This window comes from Neoarius graeffei, chromosome 7 (assembly GCF_027579695.1).
Source record: "Neoarius graeffei isolate fNeoGra1 chromosome 7, fNeoGra1.pri, whole genome shotgun sequence".
Taxonomy (NCBI): Eukaryota; Metazoa; Chordata; class Actinopteri; order Siluriformes; family Ariidae; genus Neoarius; species Neoarius graeffei.
In genome coordinates this window covers 55,787,154-55,813,039 of record NC_083575.1, presented here as the reverse complement: position 1 = coordinate 55,813,039, position 25,886 = coordinate 55,787,154, and the positions used below count along the sequence as shown (strand labels likewise).

At 40.8% G+C, this 25,886-nt stretch overlaps 2 protein-coding genes across 2 annotated transcripts in view; both read right to left on the bottom strand.

The window, feature by feature from the left end:
* Positions 1-395: 395 nt before the first annotated feature.
* Positions 396-19,864, bottom strand: sdhaf4 (succinate dehydrogenase complex assembly factor 4). The gene is made up of 3 exons (XM_060926021.1): positions 19,722-19,864; positions 19,455-19,580; positions 396-821 (listed from the first exon to the last, which is right to left on the bottom strand). Exons 1-3 carry the CDS (start codon positions 19,798-19,800, stop codon positions 712-714), a joined length of 315 nt encoding a protein of 104 aa, XP_060782004.1. The 5' UTR covers positions 19,801-19,864; the 3' UTR covers positions 396-711.
* Positions 19,865-25,058: 5,194 nt separating this feature from the next.
* tlx1 (T cell leukemia homeobox 1) overlaps positions 25,059-25,886 on the bottom strand; it is a 4,413-nt gene continuing 3,585 nt past the window's right edge. The window contains exon 3 of the mRNA XM_060924759.1: positions 25,059-25,269. Coding sequence (XP_060780742.1) covers positions 25,059-25,269 — 211 coding nt within the window. The remainder of the gene's footprint in view (positions 25,270-25,886) is intronic.

The following is a 25,886-nucleotide window of genomic DNA, read 5'->3' as shown; positions in this document are numbered from 1 at the left end:
CGCCCCCTTGCGTTGTGGCAGTGAATAATATCGCGCACGCCTATTACTCCCCGCTCAACGATAAATTACAACTGTCTGCGAAAAGCTATCTGCGAAAGCCTTGTCGCAAGAGCATGCAGAGGCCTTAACATGCATGTCTTTGGACTGTGGGGGAAGTCGGAGCACCCAGAGGAAACCCACGCGGACACGGGGAGAACATGCAAACTCCGCACAGAAAGGCCCTCGTCGGCCACAGGGCTCGAACCCGGACCTTCTTGCTGTGAGGTGACAGCGCTAACCACTACACCACCGTGCCGCCCGGTAAAATAATTAATATATTAAAAAGTTTATAATACAACAATGTTTTTTTGGACATCAGAAATGTTTTAAAATACTACAGCCAGACAGCCAAAAAGTCGAAAGCCACTCCGCTTTATTCAGATATATTTTCAATTTGCTTTTACTGACATTCACGGTTTACATTGATGCAATGCAGTTGTCCAGAAACTTTTTAAGCAAAAATACATACTTTTTTTGAAAACAAAAATAAACCAATGGTAATTCAAGCACTAATACACAGGTTACACCAGTAAATGCAGCATCTGTCAAAATGAAAACATTCGGTCACCTTCCCAAAAAACAAACAAACAATGTATTACATGGTCCATCTGCACGATAACACACCCAGTGATATCAACACACTCGGTGGGATGTGCACATGTTAACATTCACCTAAAAGTCAATACAGCGTCCCTTTCTCTCCCAGTCTCCATATCGTGTTGGCTCAGGGCCTGTCGGGCCGCCTTTTTCTTTTGTGTATGGATTTACATCATCTGGAAATTCTGTAAGGTAAACAAACAGTTAGAGGTCATGCACTAGATCAATATACCATACCACGCCAAAGATCTCACATACTGCATGTAATTATTCATCATTTGTTGATTCTGTTGATTGGGGATAGATTAGGGATAAAAATTAGCTCATGTTTAAAGTCATTAAAATTCTGTAAAGCTGCTTTGCGACAATGTCTATTGTTAAAAGCGCTATAAAAGTAAATTCGACCTGAATTTGTTCTGTCTTCTCACCCTTCATTTCTGATGCACAAAGTTTTTTTTTTTTGCCTCAGGCTGGGAAAAGATATAGAAGCATGAAGACTAAATGTCATCAGCACAACACCCGACAGTGCATTCAGAAAATATTCTTCAGGCCTCTTAAATTTGCCGATCTTGTCTTTACTCGAAGGTAAACTAAACTCCTTGTTTCTTATTAATTTGCAAATACGTTCCATAATTAATTATCTTTTGTAGGATTTTTCACTTTGCTATGATGAGCTCAGATGTATCCAATTTCCACTGATCACACTTGGGAAGTTTCAAGTTCACATTTAATCAATTCTGTTGATTGGCCTTAATCTAGAAAGGCACACCTCTGTCAACACGAAGCCTGGAAGCTGACGGTGCACATCAGCAAAAACAATCCACAGGCCACAAGCCTCTGGGTCACAGGAACTTGCAGAACTACATATGAGGAAGTGAAACAAACGTTTGCTGCAGCTTTGCAGGTCTTTAAAAAAAAAAGTGACATTTTAAATCAGCAGATGTTCATAAACACCAAGACTCTTCTTAGAGCTAACTGTCCAGCCAAACGGACCTAAAAATCGAGCTAGCAAACATTTTTCTGTCTCACCTCACCAATCAGGTCTAACATGGAGCAGCCAGATGGAAGCCATTCTTCAGTAAAGGGCACACAGCTCAGTTTGTCAAAAAAGCTCCTGAAGGATTTTCAGTGCATGCACTCCAAAAAATTATATCTTAGCAAGTGAAAATATCTTGAATAGTTGAAACGATCTAGCATTTCCCATTAGAAGAATACAAAACACCAATTCTGAGATTATTAAACCTAGTTCTAGATTGCAACCAACTTATTCTAAGATGTCTTATCAAGTAAAAATATGTCCATGCAGCAAAATGATTAGTAATTTTCTCCTCAAATTCAGTTTTCAATTTTTTGCAGTCTAGCACTACGTTCAGACTGCAACCTGAAATGACCCATATCCGATTTGTTGTGAAATCTGATTTTTTTTGTTAGGCTGTTCACATTACCAATTATATGAGACTTGTATGCGATCTCCAATATGAACGGAAAACGACCCAAAAGTGTCCCGCATGCGAAAATTGACACGTAATAAGCACGTCTACCTAATACGTAAAAAAAAAAAAAGCGCACTCTTCAAGTTTAATGATTTTCTTTTTTTGTTTGTTTAATTATCTGGTTAGTGTTAAAGTGTGAGGTCTCGTGTGTGTTTTTGTTTCTGAACTGAAATGAAAACGTGTAGCCTGGTAACGAGGGTTGACTCCTAAATGTCTCTCTAATTTCTATATAAGTGCACTACATGTCACTAGGAAGTAATGGATTTTTAAACTCTATATAGTGCACTCGAGCTTCAGTAGGCAGTCATTTGGGATACGGCCGCTGTATTACCAAACTCTTAATTCAGGCTTAATAATTTGCACACATTTATTTCGTCATATTAATAAACTTTTTCTACATTTTTATAAATATTTATTTAGATTGTTTATAGCCAGCTGAATTCTGCAACTTCTCTCAGCGCTGGCTCAAGGTGCAGAAACACCAGTGCAGTTTGCGATGGAGATGAGGCGAGACCTGGCGATGTGGTACAGGATGGTTTAAGTTATAAATCAGTTATAGAAACTGTTTTATTTAATCAGGCTAACAGATCAACATCCAGGTCCCTACCAAATCCACCATTAGCTTGATCAATTCTATAAAAGTCTATTTAAATTCTGAAAACTGTACAAATGTTGTTGTTTTCCACCAAAGAGGCGGGATTAGCCAACGCAGAATAGTGACGTTTGTCTCTTGTTGATGACGTGTAGGTCGCATGAATGCGACCTGTCCGGTCAGACTGCAGTCGCATGTGAAAATATCGGATATGCATCGGATTTAGGACCACATATCCAAGCGGCCTGGGTCGCATGTGAAAAAATCGGATCTGTGTCGTTCAGATTGTCAATAACAAATCGGATACAGGTCGCATATGGGCAAAAAAAAAAAAAATCGGATATGGGTCGTTTCAGGGTGCAGTCTGAACGTAGTCTAAGAGACAAGATTCTATGGTCCGATTTGCCTAAACGCCAATAATTACATTTGGAGGAAACCATGCTCTGCTCATGACCAGGCCAGTTCCATTCCTAATGTGATGTGCTGCATTTTTCAGCAGTGAGGAACAGAAGGCTCGCACTGCATAAAAACTGAATTTGAGGAGAAAATTCCTTAACACGAGTGACATTATCTTGCTGCATGGACAGATAATTTTACTTGACAAGACATCTTGGAAAGAAGTTGGTTACAATCTAGAACTAGGTTTAATAATCTCAGAGTTGGTGTCTTGTATTCTTCTACACCAGCATTTCTCAACCTATTTTCAGTCGCGGCACCCTTCAGAAGTATGCAAATTCTCAAGGCACCCCCATATAAAACATACGCAGTCACGCTGACCATACGCTGACCCCGGCAGTGATGTTGTGACATGGGAAAGGGGGCCGTGAGACAAATTTTGATGATGCATGAGGTGGCGATGATCTGCATTAGTGTAACTATCGTTTTTTGGAATTTTAATTCATTTTGTTTATTTCAATGTTAGAATATATAATTTTTGACGGCACCCCTAACGAAGCCAGACGGCACCCCGGTTGAGAAACGCTGTTCTACACTGCAAAAATGATACCTTAACAAGTTAGAATATCTTGAATATAGTTGAAACGGTCGAGCATTTCCTATTTATACTGTTTCTTTATACTGTTTATATTGTTTGAGTGTTTAGTCTATGTCTAGTTCCTATCTAGAGTGTTTACATTGGTTTTTTTTCTTCAATTATTCAATTTTTATTTATTGCATTGCCTGTTTGCACCGTGGGTCAGAGAGGACTGATATTTCATCTGTGCTGTATGTCGAGCATGTATAGCATATTTGACAATAAAGTTGACTTGACTATTAGAAGAATACAAGACACCAACTCTGAGATTATTAAACCTAGTTCTAGATTATAACCAACTTATTCCAAGATGTCTTGTCAAGTAAAATTATCTGTCCATGCAGCAAGATAATTTCACTAGTGTTAAGGAATTTTCTCCTCAAATTCAGTTTTTTGCAGCGCATCAGAATCAAGGGAATGATGATTTGATTCTGAAGATGAACTGATCAAAGTCGAGACGTTTTTAGGGAAATGTGTTCAAAAGCACTACGAACAACAGATCGGAAGAAAGGTTCAGCTTTAAAAATGAGAATGGGGCAAAACATGCAGCCAAGACCACAGAGGAGTGATTGATCAACCTCAAATAGCAGAACATCGACTTTCCCTATCCACTGCTTGAGCGGTTCTGCAGACAGGATTGGGAAAAGATCTCCAAATCCAGGTGGCAACCTTCACACACACCCAGAAACCCCTCAAGGCTGCTATGGTGCACCAACAAAATAGTGAATAAAGGGTCTGGAGACTTGTGTGGCATTGCAGGGTTTGTGAAAACCTGACTGTGCTTATGATTTAGACTACAGCTGTAAAATAACAAATGAGGAAAAGGTGAAAGGGGTTGAAAACATTCTAAATGCACTGCAGGTTTACTAACAACGTGCCTGCAATGTGGTAACGCGGCATTTAAAAACAAGGGCTTCATCTTTTGTTTAAAGCTTCAATGCGTGGAATTGAAAAAACAATTACCAAGTCAAATATACTCTCTGACTGAGCTGCTGTGAGTCACCCTGACAATCCTGTAATGATAATTTGCAATCAGTGCTGTGTCAGGTCTGAAATAGTCCGAGCCTCAGATGCACCACACCCACGTGACGGAGCACGTCTGATATGTCTTGTGCACTTTTCTGGCTACGCAAGACGTCACTGGACTTAAAAAGAAAATGCTCATATAACCTTAAAGGAGACATATTACGGAAAACACATGTTTCAGTTCTTCTGCACATGCATTTGGGTATCTGGAATGCTTATCAATCCACAAACTCTGAAATAAGACACCCAGTCAGTTTCTGTTGGGTGCCTATTTCAGAAAACACATGCTTCAACAAGCCTTTCAGATTTGGCTTCTCTTTCCATGTCATGAGCGGAGCTCGTTAGAATTATTCCACCCCTTTATACGAGTATCTCCACTCATGGCATGAAAACTGCCTTTGGGAATGAATATTCATGAGGAACGTGCTACCTGATTGGCCAGCGGTAGATGTGGGTGGGGCGCACAGAGGCTCGTTATCATTTAAAGGAAAAGAAAGCACATGGTTAAAATACAGTTATGAAGATGGATTATGGTATAAACTAACAATTCATGTGAATAATTGAAAATAAGGAGCTCACACAACTAAGCCATCCATCTCCGAAAGTCAGTTTCTATGCAGAATTCCCCCATCATCGAATGCCACCATTGAAAATATTTTAAAGTGCATATCACGGGTAAATTCAGGAGCAAGATCAATGTAATTCTCTTATTTTATATTAAACTTTGGTCAAATATCTGTAACATTCTACAACCCCGATTCCAAAAAAGTTGGGACAAAGTACAAATTGTAAATAAAAACGGAATGCAATAATTTACAAATCTCAAAAACTGATATTGTATTCACAATAGAACATAGACAACATATCAAATGTCGAAAGTGAGACATTTTGAAATTTCATGCCAAATATTGGCTCATTTGAAATTTCATGACAGCAACACATCTCAAAAAAGTTGGGACGGGGCAATAAGAGGCTGGAAAAGTTAAAGGTACAAAAAAAAGAACAGCTGGAGGACCAAATTGCAACTCATTAGGTCAATTGGCAATAGGTCATTAACATGACTGGGTATAAAAAGAGCATCTTGGAGTGGCAGCGGCTCAGAAGTAAAGATGGGAAGAGGATCACCAGTCCCCCTAATTCTGCGCCGACAAATAGTGGAGCAATATCAGAAAGGAGTTCGACAGTGTAAAATTGCAAAGAGTTTGAACATGTCATCATCTACAGTGCATAATATCATCAAAAGATTCAGAGAATCTGGAAGAATCTCTGTGCGTAAGGGTCAAGGCCGGAAAACCATACTGGGTGCCCGTGATCTTCAGGCCCTTAGACGGCACTGCATCACATACAGGCATGCTTCTGTATTGGAAATCACAAAATGGGCTCAGGAATATTTCCAGAGAACATTATCTGTGAACACAATTCACCGTGCCATCCGCCGTTGCCAGCTAAAACTCTATAGTTCAAAGAAGAAGCCGTATCTAAACATGATCCAGAAGCGCAGACGTCTTCTCTGGGCCAAGGCTCATTTAAAATGGACTGTGGCAAAGTGGAAAACTGTTCTGTGGTCAGATGAATCAAAATTTGAAGTTCTTCATGGAAATCAGGGATGCCGTGTCATTTAGACTAAAGAGGAGAAGGACGACCCAAGTTGTTATCAGCGCTCAGTTCAGAAGCCTGCATCTCTGATGGTATGGGGTTGCATTAGTGCGTGTGGCATGGGCAGCTTACACATCTGGAAAGACACCATCAATGCTGAAAAGTATATCCAGGTTCTAGAGCAACATATGCCCCCATCCAGACAACGTCTCTTTCAGGTAAGACCTTGCATTTTCCAACATGACAATGCCAAACCACATACTGCATCAATTACAGCATCATGGCTGCGTAGAAGAAGGGTCCGGGTACTGAACTGGCCAGCCTGCAGTCCAGATCTTTCACCCATAGAAAACATTTGGCGCATCATAAAACGGAAGATACAACAAAAAAGACCTAAGACAGTTGAGCAACTAGAATCCTACATTAGACAAGAATGGGTTAACATTCCTATCCCTAAACTTGAGCAACTTGTCTCCTCAGTCCCCAGACGTTTATAGACTGTTGTAAAGAGAAAAGGGGATGTCTCACACAGCGCTCGAAACTAACGGTGTCCCGACGTCCCGGGGACCATAAAAAATGTCATCGGGACACAAAATTATCATATCTGGGACAATGGAAAAAAATAGATCTAGAAAATAAGTTCGACATTAATATTATTTACAAAGCCGTAACACATACGTAGACATTCACCTAATTTGTCAATTTTAATTTTAAAACGTTAACAGCGAAAAATACATAGTAGCTACACTTTCGACGCACCTGCATCCGTAGGCTACAGAGCAGCGCATTCTGTTCTAGACTCTTCGGCCGGAGTCCGCATTATATGGACTTGGAATGGAATTGCTACCGCACACGCTGCGCCGACTCTTGCCAGAACAAAAATGCTGAAGTGGTTGAAGCGGACCGACCGCGGGGAAGAAACTGAAAGCCCAGACATAACGTCTCCGGGACCTTCAGGATCCAAAGTGTCATCGCCTGGTCTGCAGGCAACGCGAGCAACTGAATGAACTTAATGAACACTGTTAGACACGTTATAAAATACAACAGGAATGATGTGGCTGGATAACGGAAAAAAATGGATAAAATGGATAACGGAAAGTTCATAAAATGGATAACGGTAATGGATAACGGAAAGTTCATAAAATGGATAACGGTAATGGATAACGGAAAGTTCATAAAAATGGATAACGGTAATGGATAACGGAAAGTTCATAAAAATGGATAACGGTAATGGATAACGGAAAGTTCATAAAATGGATAACGGTAATGGATAACGGAAAGTTCATAAAATGGATAACGGTAATGGATAACGGAAAGTTCATAAAATGGATAACGGTAATGGATAACGGAAAGTTCATAAAAATGGATAACGGTAATGGATAACGGAAAGTTCATAAAATGGATAACGGTAATGGATAACGGAAAGTTCATAAAAATGGATAACGGTAATGGATAACGGAAAGTTCATAAAATGGATAACGGTAATGGATAATGGAAAGTTCATAAAAATGGATAACGGTAATGGTGAAAATGATAAGTTGGCCTTATAAGTGCCAACAGATATTCAAGGTATAAGTAGATGAAATGAACACAAAAGGGGTCTTATTTTCAACTAAAGTGTACTGCAGATGTAGGGAGTTAAAACATTTTCTGAATGAGCTAGTTGGCCCCTTTAAATAAACGGGTATCTATTCATACAGTGAGATCGCCAAAGTTTAATAAACTGAAAATGCAATAACTAATTTTGAAGTAGATGATGTATAGGACATGTGTCGCTTGTGTCTTGTGACTTATTGTAAAAATGATATAAAGGGTTCAAAATCGCATAGTTACAAATATAATAGTAACTTCATATGATAATATTAACCACTGGTTATTTCAGAGAGGAAAAAAATAGGGACACTATTGCTTCCATTCGGGACAATGCAACACAGAATTCGGGACCACTGGGGGACACAAAGAAAAAAAGTTAATTTCAAGCCCTGGTCTCACAGTGGGAAACATGGCCTTGTCCCAACTTTTTTGAGATGTGTTATGAAATTTAAAATCACCTAATTTTTCTCTTTAAATGATACATTTTCTCAGTTTAAACATTTGATATGTCATCTATGCTCTATTCTGAATAAAATATGGAATTTTGAAACTTCCACATCATTGCATTCCGTTTTTATTTACAATTTGTACTTTGTCCCAACTTTTTTGGAATCGGGGTTGTACATTCTCTGCAATTTTTTTTACCTTGCGCAATACCAGAAAAATTCAGTTGAAATCAAGCCATTTGAGGAGAATTGGTCCGCCTCTGAAAAAACTTAGCATTTGAATTTCCTGGCAAACATTGATTTTCGTGACGCCACCCTCTGAATCCTACGTCAGCGCTGATTTATGAGAAAATGCCCCGGTGGTTTTCTGCAAATTTCTTCAACGTTATCATGTAATTATTAAAATGGTTAACAGATGTATCGTAGAAGGGTGTAGCAACACCAATCATGATGGGATTAGTGCTCATCGTTTCCCAAAAGACCGGCCAATGAGAGAGAAATGGGAGCGCTTGGTCTACACAGGCTGTGCACTGAAACTGTGCAAAGCTCTCGCAGCCTGCTGGCGCTTCCGCAGGTGGCGTCACAAATCCGGCTCCAGACTCCCTTGGGATTTTTCCAGATGCGTTTTGTTATTTTATTTCTTTCTGCTGTAGACAGATGGCCTTGTGCAAAATTACCCTTCTGGATGAGTGTGTAAAGGGAAATACTTTCATATTAAAAAAAAAAAAAAAAAAAATCACGAAATTGGTCCAGAATATGCACTTTAACCAATCAGAAAAATCCCCCCCCCCGATCGTTTGCAGCAATGCTCTGACGTCACTTGGGCGCAGCACATGGAAGCTCTGCATGGAGTATTTATATCCCCGGTACAAGTAGTGCTGCCATGACAGCCTCATTCTGCGGACTGTAACCTTGCTAGACAAACAGATCTGCATACAATCTGACTTACCTAAATCTGTCGAAGAGGCAAGTGCGCAAGTTTTTTTTTTTTTTAAACACGTTCCTGGCAGCATAAGCACTCATTAACATGCTCTCGACTCATTCATAAAAAACTTCCTCATCAAGACGTCACCAGGCTAGCCTACTGTAATTACCGTAGTGCAGTCCGACCCCCACGGCAATGCAGAAAGAGGGTAAACAAACACTGCGTTACTATACAGGATTCATGTGAATATTACAGGAGGATGCAACAATGGCAGAAGTGAAAAAAAAACCTAGCCTGCATCAATTCCCAAAGGACAAAAAGGTAAGAAGGTAATGGATAAATGCCATTTGCCGCACAGGGACAGACCTCTCATGGGCTGAGTGGATTGGTCCTTGGGGTGCAAAAATAGCACGTTCATAGCCCGTGTGCTCGGAACATTTTGAAGAAAATTTTTCACTCCAACAACTCGGATGCACCGGGCATTAGGAATACCATACAAGGCAGCGCTGAATCCAGATGCGGTTCCCACAATCTTCAGCCAAAAAGCAGACAAGACAAATGAGACAACGTGGTCAATAGTCCGCAAAAGAGAAGTTCAAAGGGTAAGAAATCACTTTTTATGGCTTCCCTAATTTTTTATTAAGCGTGATGTGTTATTTTGAGTTCCTTTGGGCATAAACATAATAATTGCTGATGCGGCTAAGCAGCTTGATTGTTGTATGATGGGTGCCTTGCTCTGATTTAGTGTTGTCAAAAAAGCCTCGGTAATGACTAACTAAAACAACTCTATAAATATTGTTCACCTCTGTGTAACCAATTAATATGGTAATGCTTTATCATGATCAATGTGCAATATAAAGTGCAATATCTCTCCTGCTGCCCCCCCCTTTTTTTTTTTTTTTTATTTATTATTTTTCCCTTCCCCTCCCCCCTTCCCCATATCTTATTCTTTTTATATTTGTATATGTAAATACTTAATTTATCTAGAAGGGTTTTTTTTCTCTATTTTCTTTTCTCTGTTTATCTGTAATGATGCTGCTGGAATTGTAATTTCCCTGAGGGAACCCTCCCAAAGGGATCAATAAAGTTCTATCTAATCTAATCTAGTTATTCCTGTCACTGTCCAAAAAACTCGAAGAAATCAGTGAAGAAATGTCGCTGGCGCTATGGTCCATTTTGTCAAATACAGCCATGTATTATAAGTGACGTCACACTTTACGGAAATCATTCGGAAAGCAGCTCGGGTGTTTCCGGCGATATTTCTGCCTTTTACCATACAAGTGTAATATAACACATAGTTTTAGCCTCGTTTTCCAGGTAAAGAGTTCGGGTTTGTCCATAAGTCAGGGTTGCATCTCATTAATACACTATTTCAGATGTATAGTGGGAATAATAATAATAATAATAATAATAATTCGACATGGTCACTTTAGTAGACCTTTCGCTTTGCCCCTTCATTACTGAAGAGCGACACTCAGCTTTGCACACAAGTGACATCACGCGTCACCCTTCCAACAAGCAACATGGCAGCCTCCTGGTGGCATTAGAGTAGCGATTATAAAAAAGCTCATAACGTTCACATAAAATGGTCAAATATGCCTGAAACTCTTCTTACAGGCTCTCAATGTTACAAGCTACCAACCCACGCATGTATTTACGTTACATTTTCCATTCCTTTAAAGGAACAGGAACTCAGATAAGCTGTTCTGAAGAGGGCTGGATACCTACATTTTACTGGGGCTTTGTGCTATGCCCCAATATAAATTGAAGTAGTGCTTATATGTATAAATCACTTACAGTATATCGTATCTTTATATATATATTTTGTCTATGGTTCACATAAAATGGTAGAAATATTAACTACTACTTCTTTTGGCTGCTCCCGATTAGGGGTCGCCACAGCGGATCTTTCGTCTCCATTGCTCCCTGTCTTCCGCATCCTTCTCTACCACACCTGCCACTTTCATGTCCACTCTCACCACATCCATGTATCACCTCTTCGGCCTTCCTCGTTTTCATGTGCCTGGCGGCTCCATCCTCAACATTCTCCTTCCAACATCCTCTGCATCTCTTCTCAGGATGTGCCCATACCATCTCAGTCTCATCTCTCTTAGCTTAATTCCCAAGCTCTCCACATGTGCTGTCCCTCTGATGTGCTCGTTCCTTATCCTGTCCAACCTTGTCACTCCCATCGCAAACCTTAACACCCTCAACTCCGCCACCTCCAACTTTGCCTCCTGTCTCTTCGTTAAGAGTACGGTCTCCAATCCATACATCACAGCTGGTCTCACTACCGTCTTGTACATCTTACCTTTCACTTTTGCTGGGACTTTCCAATCACAAATGACTCCTGAAATCCTTCTCCAACTGCTCCACCCTGCCTGCACTCTCTTTCTCACCTCACTATCGCAGCCCCCATTTTCCTGCACAGTTGACCCCAGGTCCTTGAATTCACGTAGAAATATAAACTTACCCTTTATTTTTTTACCTAACCACTTACACCACCGTGCCGCCCTGTCTTATGTCCAATCTGTTCAGATTGAATAAAGTTGTGCATAAGAGATCAGCTACGAGTATGTGCGGATCATTTTGTAGAAATATAAACTTACCCTTTACAAAATGATCCGCACACACTCGTACATATTTGTAGCTGATCTCTTATGCACAACTTTATTCATCACAAACTTGTGAAATACCTCTCTGCATTTAACCCATCTGAAGCAGTGAACACACACATGCGCACACACATACCCAGAGCAGTGGGCAGCCATGCTAACAGCACCCGGGGAGCAGTTGGGAGTTAGGTGCCTCGCTCAAGGGCACCTCAGCCCAAGGTCATCCCATATTAACCTAACCGCATGTCTTTGGACTGTGGAGGAAACCAGAGCACCCGGAGGAAACCCACGCAGACATGGGGAGAACATGCAAACTCCACACAGAAAGGCCCCTGCCAGCTGCTGGGCTCGAACCCAGAACCTTCTTGCTGTGAGGAGACGGTGCTAACCACTACACCACTGCGCCGCCCTGTCATATGCCCAATCTGTTCAGATTTGCAAGCCACTGTCTCTCGTCTACAGGTTAGATCTTCGATTTGGGGTCTTTCTTGCATTTTAACAGTGGGTAAACTAAACAATCTGACACCGGCCTTAGCAGAATCGTTCAAGCAGCCGCAAATTTGTAGCATTTCGTATTACGGTACTTGTTGCTACGCATGTGTTATTCCACAAAGATGGCGGACACGGCTAAATCAGAGAGGGACATGGGATGTCATGTGCAAATGGTCTATTACACCAACAATGTGATGGACACAAAGATTTTATAGAAAAGGCATTCAACATTTGCAGTCAGGTATGTACAGACACTTTTTTTAAACCACAGGCTTAGGGTATATGATTTTAAACAAACAGTCACCTAATACTGTGATATCTTAGTTCGACTAGGTTGTTCTACCTTAAAACTTTCAAAGCCCATCACCCCTACTCTCATATTAATTAAGTAAAAGTGTTAAAGTGTTGTCTATCAGAGCAGTAAAAGTGGTAAATGTTCACTCAACATACAAAATACAAAAACAAACAGTATCTTCATATTTCATATAGCATTTTATCACAATAATGATCTCCTCATATCGTACAGCCCCTGTCTTATCTCTCTGGCATGCAGCTAGATCAGGGCTGGGCAACTGGTGGCCTGCGGGCGGCCTGCCTCCTTACTCAGTGCAGCCTGTAGATCATTTATTAATTATTATTAATTATCAGGAAAAAAATTTAATGGCAGCTTTTTTTTTTTACACTGTTGTAATTACACTGTTGACCGATAGAGGGCGCTTCCTATGCAAACAATATCAAGGCCCTGGGCCTTACCCCCTTCAGCGAGGAAGAGGGACAAGAGAGCCATGGCTACTAGCAGTGCAAAAAAAAAAAGAAAACTCGATCAAGAAAACCGTACCTTTCAGTCAAGATGGGAAGCAGATTATCTCTTCATAGAATTCAAAGGCAAACCCATGCATCTGTCTGGTTTGCTTAGAAACCATAGCAGTCATGAAAGATTTCAACTTAAGTCGCCACTACAACACCTTGCACAAAGTTAAATATGAGAAGTACACTGGAGCTGCAAGGGCCGCTGTCGTAGCCGACCTCAAATCAAAAGTAAACCAACAACAGCAACTTTTCACCAGAGCCACAACTGCACAGGAATCAGCACTCAAAGCCTCTTAGGCAGCTGGGCCATAGAAGGTTCACGCTGCACGTTCACGTGAAGAACCGGACCCTGGGCCATTAAACTTCAACTTTTCTCGGTAGTCGTCCATTTTATCTCCCTAGACCCGTTCTGATTGGCTGGCGCGGCGGTGACCTTGGGGTCGTGCATGCATTGACTGGAATTTCCATCTTCACGCCGAGAAAAAAGTGTACATGTTCATTTCTCGCTTCACGCGTGAAGTGTGCAGCGTGCAACGTGAACACCATTCTATGGCCCAGAGCAAGTCATGCTACGTTTGTCCACTTTTCTTTACACGCGTGTAGCGTGCAGCATGCAGCGTGAACCTTCCATGGCCCAGCTGCCTTATGCCGTTTCACTTGAGCTTGCCAAAGCAAAGAAGCCATTGTCAGATGGGGAAACTGTCATGGTGTGCACCGTGGAAATGGCCAAAGCTTCTGGTGACGACAACATGGTTAAACACTTTGAAACGGTCTCTTTGTCCCGACGCACAGTGACACGCAGAATTTGACATTCACGATCATGTCGAAATTAAGCTGAGAAAAGTCACGCATGACTGCAAGTACTTCTCCTTGGCTTTGGATGAGAGTACAGATGTGATGGATGTTAGCAAGCTACTGATTTTTACGAGAACTATTGACAGTTCATTTGAAGTGCACGAGGAGCTATTAAAATTGGTTTCTCTGCATGATCAAGTCAACTTTATTGTCAAATATACTATACATGCTCGACATACAGCACAGATGAAACATCAGTCCTCTCTGACCCACGGTGCAAACAGGCAATGCAATAAATAAGAATAGAATAATTGAAAAAACAAACAATATAAAACAGTATAAACACTAGATAGGAACTAGACAGACTAAACACTCAGACAAACAATATAAACAGTATAAATAAACAGTATAAACACTAGATAAGAAGAACTAGACAAACACTCAGACAATATAAACAGTGTCAACACTAGATAAGAACTAGACAAAGACTAAACACTCAGACAATATAAACAGTATAAACACTAGATATGAACTAGACGTAGACTAAACACTCATATACACACACACAAATTGGTTCAAATAAACAAACAGTCAAGGGCACTTGAGGTATAGCAGGTAAACATTGAAATAAGCAGTATAAACAAACTAGCAGCTGTTAAGATGAGGTAGTGCGGAATAGTGCAAATGAGCGAGGTAAAGTGAGATGTGCGGTCCCTGAGTTCAGTGTGTTAATGAACGATGAGATGCATGTATGTATGCATGTATGTATGTTGGGGGGGGGACTGTGAGGATGGCATGTCAGATGCTGAAGGGGGGGCAGGGGTGTGTGCGAGCAGAATCTGTGGCAGGGGGCAGAGGGGGGAGGAGGGGCAGAACAGGGAGGGAGTTGAGCCTCCTGACCGCCTGGTGAAAGAAACTGTTCTTGAGCCTGCTGGTTTTGGCCCGGAGACTCCGCAGTCTCCTCCCCGACGGCAGCAGGCTGAAGAGGCTGTGAGATGGGTGGGTGGGGTCACCTGCAATCCTGATGGCTTTGCGGGTGAGGCGGGCGTTATAGATCTCCATTAGAGAAGGGAGAGAGACACCAATGATCCTCTCAGCTGCTCTCACGATGCGCTGCAGAGACTTGCAGCAGGACACGGTGCAGGCGCCATACCACATGACTAAAGGCACCGATATATTCAACGCCGTTGACAGTGTTGCAAGTGGATATGGTGGCTTTGACAAGCTGTCAACTGTTATTACGGATGGCGCACCTGCGATGCAGGGAAGACACAGAGGTTTTGCAGGGCTTCTCCGACAGAGCGGGGTAAACTGCCCTAGATCATACATCAGGTGAGTAGCCTCGTATTAACTGTGAGATGTAGGCCTGAGTTTGACATGGCAGGACAAAAATATTTTAACATGCCATGCATTTTATCTCTCCAGGAAGTCCTCTGAACATTAGCCACGTTATGGATTTAGTGACCAAAGTAACAAATCTCATTGGGGGGGGACAGGTCCCTTTGTCACAGGAGGTTCATTGCCTTTTTGGATGAAGTGGACGCCACGTATGGGGATTTACAAATGCACACCAAGATCAGATGGATGAGTCGAGGGAAGTGTCTGGAGCGTTTTTTTGCGCTGCGCTCTGAACTACCAGTGTTCTTGGAGAACAGTGTTAGTGGTGATACAAGCACCTACTGCAGAAAACTCAGACACACAGTTTCTTTGCGACATGGCTTTTCTGACAGACATCACCTCGCATCTCAACCACTTTAACACATACTTGCAGGGGAGAGACCAAACTGTTTGCGATCTGTATGCACACACAACCGCATTCCAGCGTAAACTCGACCTGTTCATAGAAGGATTTTCTTCCCATCATCCAAATTTGGCACACTTTCCTGCTTGTGAGGAGATGCGAAAAGATAACCCCAGGTGCGAGAAACTACTTCAGAAGTATAGGGCCGACATCGAAAAATTGCAGGAGCAGTTTAACAACCGTTTCCAAGATTTTCATGTCATGAAACCACGAACTGCGCTATTCACAGACCCCGTCTCTGCTGCTGTCAGCGAGCAGCCATCAGAACTGCAGCTCGAACTCTGCGAGTTGCAGTCAGATCCGTATTTTCAAGCAAAGCGCAATGAGAGGGGAATTTCATTTTGGAGACTGCTACCAGAGGCACGTTTTCCACTCCTCAGAGATTTTGCTCTGTCAATGGCCAGCATGTTTGGGAGCACTTACATTTGTGAGAGCAGCTTTTCAACAATGAAGCACATTAAGGGTTGTTTTACAATCAGGGTACGCAAGCTAAAAATCACATTTAACACTTATTATCTTCAATATCAAAAGGCTTGACTAAATAAACGTGGTTGTTTATTGTAGCCCTGTGATAGCTCTATTTACCATGCAAAAAAAAAAAAATTGGTGATAACGTTATTTTTGGTGAATGTACGGCAATATGTCATATTTAGCAAAATTACTCGTGTCATTTAGAAAAAGTGCTTTTTTGACCACAGGTAGCTCCAAAAGGGATGCACTTACATCATTCTTTATACCATAAAACACATATTTGGTTCCATATCATTGGAAACATAGTTAAGTTTTAATGTTGAATGCCAGTAAGTTTTCAGACTATTTTGATCAAATTAGTATGTAATTGTGTCAAAAAAAGTCCTCTCTGAGACAGCTAATTTTTCAATATAAAATAACATATCTAAAATGATTATTTTCATCCTAAAATGTGGTCAAGATATTGGGACATAAATATTAGAGACAACTAACACAAAGCTTACAGCCTTATATTTAAAAGCGCTATGGAAGTAGTGGATTCTGAAATGTCAAAAAAAAAAAAAAAACGTCCTCTCCGAGAATCACTTCATTTGTTTCTCCCAGCCCTGCTTAAAGCGACACTTAATTTACTTAGAAAAAAACCCCTAAAAATAGTTCATGAACAGGCTATAACATTAGGTGAATATTATGGACTACTAACAATTTCTTAACTGTTGGAATTTTATTTCTATCAGCTATTTTTTGACAAGGAGTCTTTGATAACATTTTTGCTACTTTATTTTATAGCAGATTACACAAAACTACCATACACATATGGCAAAAAATTACCTGAAATCTGTTCTTTAACTTGTCCTTCACTTAAAAACTGGTACAAGAACCAGTTTGAATCAATTTGAATTTTGGACCCCTGTGACACAAACTTTGTACCCTGATTGTAAAACAATCCTTAAGTCAAAAGAGAGGAACAGACTCATGGATGATACTCTTTCATTTGATGCGGATTGGATGCACAAAGATTGGCATTGATATCCAGTCTATAGAGTGCTTCGAGGTCAGCGCGAACTCAGCGGCGGCCATATTGGAAGTCAAAGGTCGCCTGGGTCAGGCTGTGTCAGTGTATTGTTGTTGTTCAGCGAAGCAAAAAGGGGTGACAATGCCGAATACGTGTGTCATTGTTGGCTGTAGTAGCCGGGGGGAAAAGGGTGGCAAAAGCTTCCACAGACTCCCTAAAGTCGTGACTAACCAGGGAATTGCAGCACAGGAGAAAAGCGAGCGGAGGAGACGACAGTGGCTGGCTGCCATCAACCGATCAAATTTAGGACAACTTGACTGTATCCGGATTTGTTCTGATCACTTTGTGACAGGTAGGTTAAATTGTCTTGAATTTCATAGTTACTAAAATAAATGTGATACAAACTTATCTTTTCTATGTACTTTCAGCAATGATTAATGGATATATTTGTCACATTAGGTAGCTTATGTCTACTGCAGTGCATTGTTGCATCAAATGGCATTTAAGATCTAGGCCTAGTAATGTTTATGTACACATGCTGTTAGTACAAGTTACATACTAGGCCTACATTTTATTCACTGACTAAAATAATTGATAATTATAATAGTTTTTCAAACATTTAGACACAAATCTATCGTATGCTTCCATACTCTTGTAGTTCTGGAAATCCTTTAGTTCACAAAATGGACTTGGGTGAAACACTAGATAGTTCACAAGATCGATGTATGTCACATGCGGCAACAAGCTGGGGTCAGCTTTCCATTCCTTCTCACTAATGCCGCTTTTCCACTACCAACGCGGCTGAGTGGGGCTGTTGGAGTTGCATTTTGACTACAATATACAACTGCGCTGAACCGTGCTGGCTGGAAGTGGGTGGACACATTGGGTGGAGTTAGCGAAAGTGGGTGGACGTCACGTGATGTCGTTAAGCGGCACAAACAGTGGCATCAGTGACCTTTTAAGCGGTAGTCTCACGACCCGGAGAGTAAACAATAAACACGGAGGACACGGAGTCGTTAGTGTTGCTGGTCTTGGTGCTGTGGCTTGTTGTCACCGACAACGCCAACAGATACTGGCAAGAGCGTATAGATGAGGCGAGGCGCATAAGGCTTCAGAAATTCTCGTAATTCGTAATTATTCTTCTTCTTCCGGGTTTACGGTGTTTACAGATCCCAGCGTGCTCGTGGGGCGTGTGTGGGCATGTGAGGACACTCCTCCTCACCAATCAGTGCACAGGGGAGTGTCTGCTCACGCCCCCAGCCTCACTCAGCTCGGTTTGGCTCGCTTCAGCCCCACTCCAAAACCGTGCGAGTTTTGGGTGCTGAGTAGGGCTGAAGCGAGCTGAGTCGTGCTGTTCTGAAGTAGTCGAAACGCGAGCCGTGTCGGGCTGAAGTGAGCTGAAAAAGGGTAGTGGAAGAGGGCCATAACAGTGTATGGATCTACATTCCCAATGAAACGTACCTTCTCAGCATAACGCTCCCGTGCCTACTTATCCAAACTTTCACAGTAGTGCTCCATCACTTCAGATGTCTAAATTCTTAAAAAATCCAAGCTTCTAAGCCCTCTAACGCGGAAACGAATCGGTGAATGTGTACTCTATGATGTGTACTCTATGATGTGTACTCTATGCGCGCTCTGGAGCGAGTGACTTCCAAGATGGCCGCGCAGACCGCAGTGTTACTATTTTTAGCATCATCTCAGAGCAGTCTATTGTGCACCAGCAGGCAAAACCACAAGTATCTCATTAAGTTGCACTTAATGTTGGGCCGCTGTTTGTTTTTTAGTTTTGTGCCTCATTGAATGTGAGCCCTTTGCACTTTGTTTCTTTTAAAACAAACTTGTGTTTATCGTTTAACAAGACAAGAGCATTATGTTAAAAATGCATTTCAGTGTAGAAAATATTAAATAAACCTACGTTGGTTCAATAAACATACAGATAAGAATATACAAATATTTTGTTCTTATTTAAAATTATTTTGTAACTTCTTTCATATCTGATTAGTTGAAGTGCGCGGTCATGTGGCCCTCTGATGGTGGTGATGAAAAATTGTGACCCTCTTTATCATGCAGGTTGCCCATCCCTGAGCTAGATGAATGCTAAGTGCATCACTGGCCTACTTTGAAAGGCGTCTGTAGTTGTTGTTGTGTCCTTATCTTCCGTGTCGAACTTCCCCTGAGGTGTCTTGGCCTTGCGGAGGGGCTTCTTGTCGGCTCCGGCTGTGTAGCCTGCTGTCCTTGAGCAAGCTGGAACACAGAAAGGACAGCACTGCGCAGACGGCTCATTTACACTACATCACTTTTTATTTCAGTAAACAACGATAACTAGAGCTAGCTTGGAGCAAACGTCTACAAAAATAAAAAATCAAAGATGTATAAATCAATTACCTGTAATCATCGACTCTACTAACAATCCATTCTTTATCAAACATTTGTTATTAAAATAACAGAACCGTAAAAGAGCCATTATTCTCAGCTAAAGCACACGCATATAGCAGGACGTTACACAACACCTCTCAATGTTTTGGCGCACGAATATGACGTCAGTGAAAGACCTGCAATGCATTCAAGAGAGGTAAAGCGGCGCAACGTATGCGCAGCCGTAATATGCGCAGGGGTAAGACTGACTCAGAGTAACTCCATCCGTCTATCCATTATCTGTAGCCGCTTGACAGGGTCGTAGGCAAGCTGGAGCCTATCCCAGCTGACGAGAGGCGGGGTACACCCTGGACAAGCCGCCAGGTCATCGCAGGGCCGACACAGAGACCAATTCACACTCACATTCACACCTATGGTCACACTCACAACCATTCACACTCACATTCACACCTAACCCTATGGCCAGTTTAGAGCCACCAATTAATGTCTTTGGACTGTGGGGGAAACCCGAGCACCCGGAGGAAACCCACACAGACATGGGGAGAACATGCAAACTCCACACAGAAAGGCCCTCGCCGGCCGCTGGGCTCGAACCCAGGACTTTCTTGCTGTGCTAACCACTACACTACCGTGCCACCCCCTCAGAGTAACTCAGTTAAATGGCCTCGGTGCATGCATCACTTCCTCGTTTGGTGTAAGGATGGTACGATATTTCCGGTCGGTATGCGGAAGTGCCAGTGCTACAGCTGAGTCCATGAAGCTCACAAGGTGCCTCTTGGAGTTACCGAAGTTTACTGTTAACAATGTGCGTTGTATCGTCAGAGCATCAAGTACAACGCCACAGAGTAAACTTGAAAAGGGTTTCAAGTTCTAAGTTTCGTCCTACCTCTGCAATTTTGAAAGTAAGTCGCTGACACTAACTTTAATTCTAGCTAGCCTGAGATGGAAGCCTAGTGATGTGACTGTTGTCTTTTGGTCACGAACTAAACCACCCTGGTTCAGTTTTACCATGTTCCTAGAAATGCCTATTTTTTAACGTGTTTGTATTTCTGATGGAAGTATCAGGCAAAAATAAGGCTAACGAGATAACAGTGAGGGCCCACTGCTACAGATCTATGAAGAAAACAGATAAGCCACACCAGCTGAGAGTAGGACTGGTTAAAATTACACGTTCAAAGTTCTGTTCAGTGTCACCTTCAAAGTTATGTTGAACATGTTCAAAAGTTAGTTCAACACAAGTTCTACCCTTTTTACCCTTGCTCTTACTTTGATAACCATTGGCAAAGATGTTGGTAGCCAAATGCAGCTGAGTAGCTGAGTGGGAATCATTAGCAGGCTATTTGGTCTATAGTAAACAAATGGGAGTTTGTTTTACAGTTCGAGCTATTATCATGTACCTCTATGGCTGTCTGCACGTTGTTGAAAGGATAATTTTGCCCGTTTACATGTCATGTTTAGTACATGTAGAGATGGGTCTGAAATACGGGAGAAACCCAGAAAAAATGGGAGTGTTGGCAGCTATGGACAGCACAGTGTGTGCTTTCAATGGCTACCGGATGTTTACTACCATCCTGACATTTTAGCGGAAATTACCTCACGTTCCAGCGTGCACATAGGGTATTCATTTTAATTACGTTTCACAGGATGGGACACTATAACAATGCAAAGGCCGTCCAGTGTGTGAGACAAATTGCTACAGCAGGAGCTGTCCAAAAGGTTTCAGTTAACCAATTTTCGATTGAACTAATTTAATGGTTCATGGAATTCATCACGTAAATTACCATTAGTGAGTGTTTTAGCAGTATTAGACTACCTGCTACTGATCTCTCTCATTTATTCACTCTTATTTTCAGTAGCAAATTTATACATGTAATTATTATTATTATTATCCATCTCATTATCTGTAGCCGCTTATCCTGTTCTACAGGGTCGCAGGCAAGCTGGAGCCTATCCCAGCTGACTATGGGCGAAAGGCGGGGTACACCCTGGACAAGTCGCCAGGTCATTGCAGGGCTGACACATAGACACAGACAACCATTCACACTCACATTCACCCCTACGGTCAATTTAGAGCCACCAGTTAACCTAACCTGCATGTCTTTGGACTGTGGGGGAAACCGGAGCACCCGGAGGAAACCCACGCGGACACGGGGAGAACATGCAAACTCCACGCAGAAAGACCCTCGCTGGCCGCTGGGCTCGAACCCAGGACCTTCTTGCTGTGAGGCAACAGTGCTAACCACTACACCACCATGCCGCCTGCATTATAATAATAATAATTATTATTATTATGCTATGTATTTTTTTATACCTAGCTATACGTATGTACAACTTTATATCATTATTTTTTTAAAAACTAATTAGAGGTACATTAGTGATCCTTAACGTCCAATAATGTGCCACAAATCATTTTTGAACAAGGGACACCATATTCACAATTCCCCTTGAAAGATGCAAAAGATGTTTTTATAGTTATTACTTATTCAATTGATAGCTTCTTTTAATGTGTGTGCAAGGGACTGAATGGCTCAATGAGTTGAGTGATTGGGGTATGGTTTTCCTTTGTTTTAATAGAGACAGCAAATTTCGTTGTATGTTAATATGCAATGACAATAAAGGGGATTCGGATTCTGATGTACCCTTAAGGGTGCCACCTCAGAGACAAGGAAATGTACTGAAATGAGTTCTGAAACGAGTTGAGTGTCTTTTTTTTCTGAGAGTGCATAGACGTATGAAATAATTGGGGTCGATAGGCTATCAGAAGTCAATTCCATTAAAAATGAACCCATTTCCAACCAAAAGCATTAGATAATAAATTAGGTTATGAAAATGATCAAACAATATGTATGTTTATTCATCAAGAACATTTTAACACATCATTTTCACACTTTTATGAAATCAAATGACCAGCAACAATTTTTTTGGACCTGCAAGAAAACATAAATGCAGACTAGTGATCTGTCCACTGAGGGACAACATAGACAGCATGAATTGTCTGAGTTGTCCCTCAGGGGAACTCTGAAAGATTTTCTGTAGAACTCTACAACTGAGTGGTTCACCATCAGAAAGGATTCTAAGTAGATTTGATGAATGTGCTATCCAAATAACCCATGCAGAAGCCTCGGTTCTTTTTGATTTGACCTTTTTTTTTCTAGAGATAATTATTGCATGTATTTTTATGGGTCCCAACTTGTTTTTCTAATAATTACAGTTCCACAAGCATAATACTGAATAATAATATTCCACAGCCTCTTTACAATAGGAAACAGGAAATTCTATTAAAAGCTGTTCATAGACAAAAATGACATGTAAAATGGCAGTATTCTTTAAAAAAATAATAAAGCAAAGAAGAACAGGAACCATTCTGCTTTAATTAGTTTGGGTGAAACAGGATCACTAATAGGACGTTTTATAGAAACTGAACATATAGCCTACCACTAATTATGTTCAATCTTCAAGTATTTTATTCGCATCATGATTTCTGACCACCATATACTGTACTGCAGTGTATTTTTTTTTAAATGTACAGGTAATAAAAATTGTAGCATAGTACACAAAGTTTCCAGTGAAAACAAATCAAAATAACTGATTATAGCCATGGCCTTTTTTTTTTCTTTTTTTTGGACTTTTGTACAAAACGTCGTCCTGTTTGTCTGGAAACTTGGTGCATGCTGTAATTGTTACTACCTATGTACATAATCTAATAGTTCCAGGGAAAGTTGGAATGCAGCTATTTGCAGTGCTTGTTTCCTGTCCAACTGCAGTGCTGCTGACCACTGAGGGAAAATAGGAAGATAAAATATTAAATAATTGTTAAAATCAGAAATAAACTGGTTATAGTGGAATATTGAATTTTTCACAAAATCAAAACTCTATAAAAAGGGTTAAACCAGTCTTTGCTTACTTACTTCTGGACATCTCACTATGACTACAGAGTTTTGTTTTGTGCTGGTTAATGCTGGTTTTCTTCTTATTTCCCATTGTCATTTTTAGAGGATATATTTTAATGCACTGTAGCATTTGGAATGTGCTGATGGAACATAACACCACACTCCTCTAGTATGGCCATGGAAAGCTTCAAACACACTCTCACATCTGCATATAGTTAATATTACAAACACACCGTTACATTCCCCATACAACGAGGAGGACATACATTTATCATGCAACCAAAACAGTCATTCACTCTGAAATGAAATCCAATATCTATCTAAAAATTATCTTGCTACAGTATGTCAGTATAAAAATGTTGCTTTAAGTAAAAAAAAAGGAATAGAAGTTGAGTTCAGTGATTAAAACATCTGAACAAAGTAGTTGAAGGAAAAGTGAACTTGACAAAATAATATATAAGTTGTTAATAATAGCTGTTTCACTGCAAAATAAATGATTCAGAAGAGAAAACTCTAGGGATTAAAATAGCGTTCGTTTCAGATAATAGGCTCTGGTTTATACATCAGAAAATTCATCTGATTTATTTCAGATGAAAGCTATGTTGAAGAAAATATGTAAACAAGTGTATCGTGCTAAATAAATGTCGCCTATATCCGTGATTGCTGTTGGAGCTTGCTTTGCTTATGGATATCAAAAACATTAAAACAATAACATAGACCATGTTCTATCAAAACTATACAGAATTACTGGATTTATTTGATAGGAAGCTTTTTGAGTATCATACCTCCAGAATAAGTGCTTCAACCCTGACTCCTGAAGTCCATTTTCTTAGCTTAAAAAAAAAAAATGGTGTTGCAACTAAACCTAGGACCATAGGGTGCAGATCCCGGGACGGGGGGGGGACATGATCCCCCAATTCAAAATTGTACAAACAAATGTATTTTCAGACAAATTATTCCCTGTGCAGTACTTTTTGAATGATGTGGCGAGCCTCTACGAAGTTGTGATTTATGGTTGCATGGTATGAGTTGCATACGGGCAAAAAAAAAAAAAAAAAAAAAAATCACTTTCTTCCCCCCCCCCCAATCCTGACATCGGATCTGCACCCCTGCCCAGGACTTTTTGTAATTCACGCGCCATTTAATCAAAAAATGCAGTGAAGAGCAAAAGTGCAAAAATGCTGTATATAAAAATATAGCCTACTACATGTGTGGGGACGCCAATGAAACCCTCATCAGCACCATGGGATCTCGAATAATTCATTAGTTTTCATTCAAACTGGAGACTTGAAGAAGCCGTGAGGAAATTGGCTAAAGCTGCTCTCCTGCACGCTGTAACTAACACACAATAATAATAATAATAATAATAATAATAATAATAATAATAATAATAGGTGGTGAAAGGGAGGATGATTGAGTTCTCGGTGTGTGGAGAGAAGAGCCTGAACACTGGCTGCTAGTCGCAGGTGGAGACGCTGCTGATCTTGCTGGAGTTCTCAGTCCATGGCTGCAGGTTGTGCAGAGCGAACAGGGAGCTGTTGTGCAGGCAGATCGGGTCCGGAGTCACAGGCTGGTTCAGAGTCTTTTGAAAAGCTTCTTGCTGCAGCTGCATTAATAAACGGTTCGCCTGCTGCCGCTCGGCTTCCCTTTCCTCCGCCGTCTGCCTCCTGAGCACACGGAAAATAAGAATAATAAGAAGAATAAGAATAAGACCCTGATTGGAAAGTTTCTGTAATAAACCTCAAGCCACATATTCAGCCTGTAAACATTGATTCGGTGAGTCATTGGGTAATAGTTCCACGAATAAACAAACAAATAAACATACAAATAGATAGATAGATAGATAGATAGATAGATAGATAGATAGATAGATAGATAGATAGATAGATAGATAGATAGATAGATAGATACCTGAAAACACACACACAGAAAGAAAGAATCCATATATCTACTTAAAGAAGGGGTTTGTCCCCGATTGGAACATTTAGATGATATTATTAATTTATAAATTACTGATTATTTAATGTTATTTGTATAATTTTAAATGTACGTAAATTGTTGTTATATTAAGATCAATAGATAGATAGATAGATAGATAGATAGATAGATAGATAGATAGATAGATAGATAGATAGATACCTGAACACACACACACCCACACACACACACACACACACAGAAAGAAAAAAAGAAAGAATCCATATATCTGCTCAAAGACGGAGATAGATAGATAGATAGATAGATAGATAGATAGATAGATAGATAGATAGATAGATACCTGAAC

Coding starts and splice junctions, on each gene's coding strand:
- sdhaf4 (XM_060926021.1), bottom strand. CDS start 19,800: ATGGCTCTTTTACGGTTCTGTTATTTTAATAACAAATGTTTGATAAAG. Junction 19,581..19,721: donor AGTAGAGTCGATGATTACAG/GTAATTGATTTA, acceptor TCTGTGTTCCAG/CTTGCTCAAGGACAGCAGGC. Junction 822..19,454: donor AACTACAGACGCCTTTCAAA/GTAGGCCAGTGA, acceptor TTTACCTTACAG/AATTTCCAGATGATGTAAAT.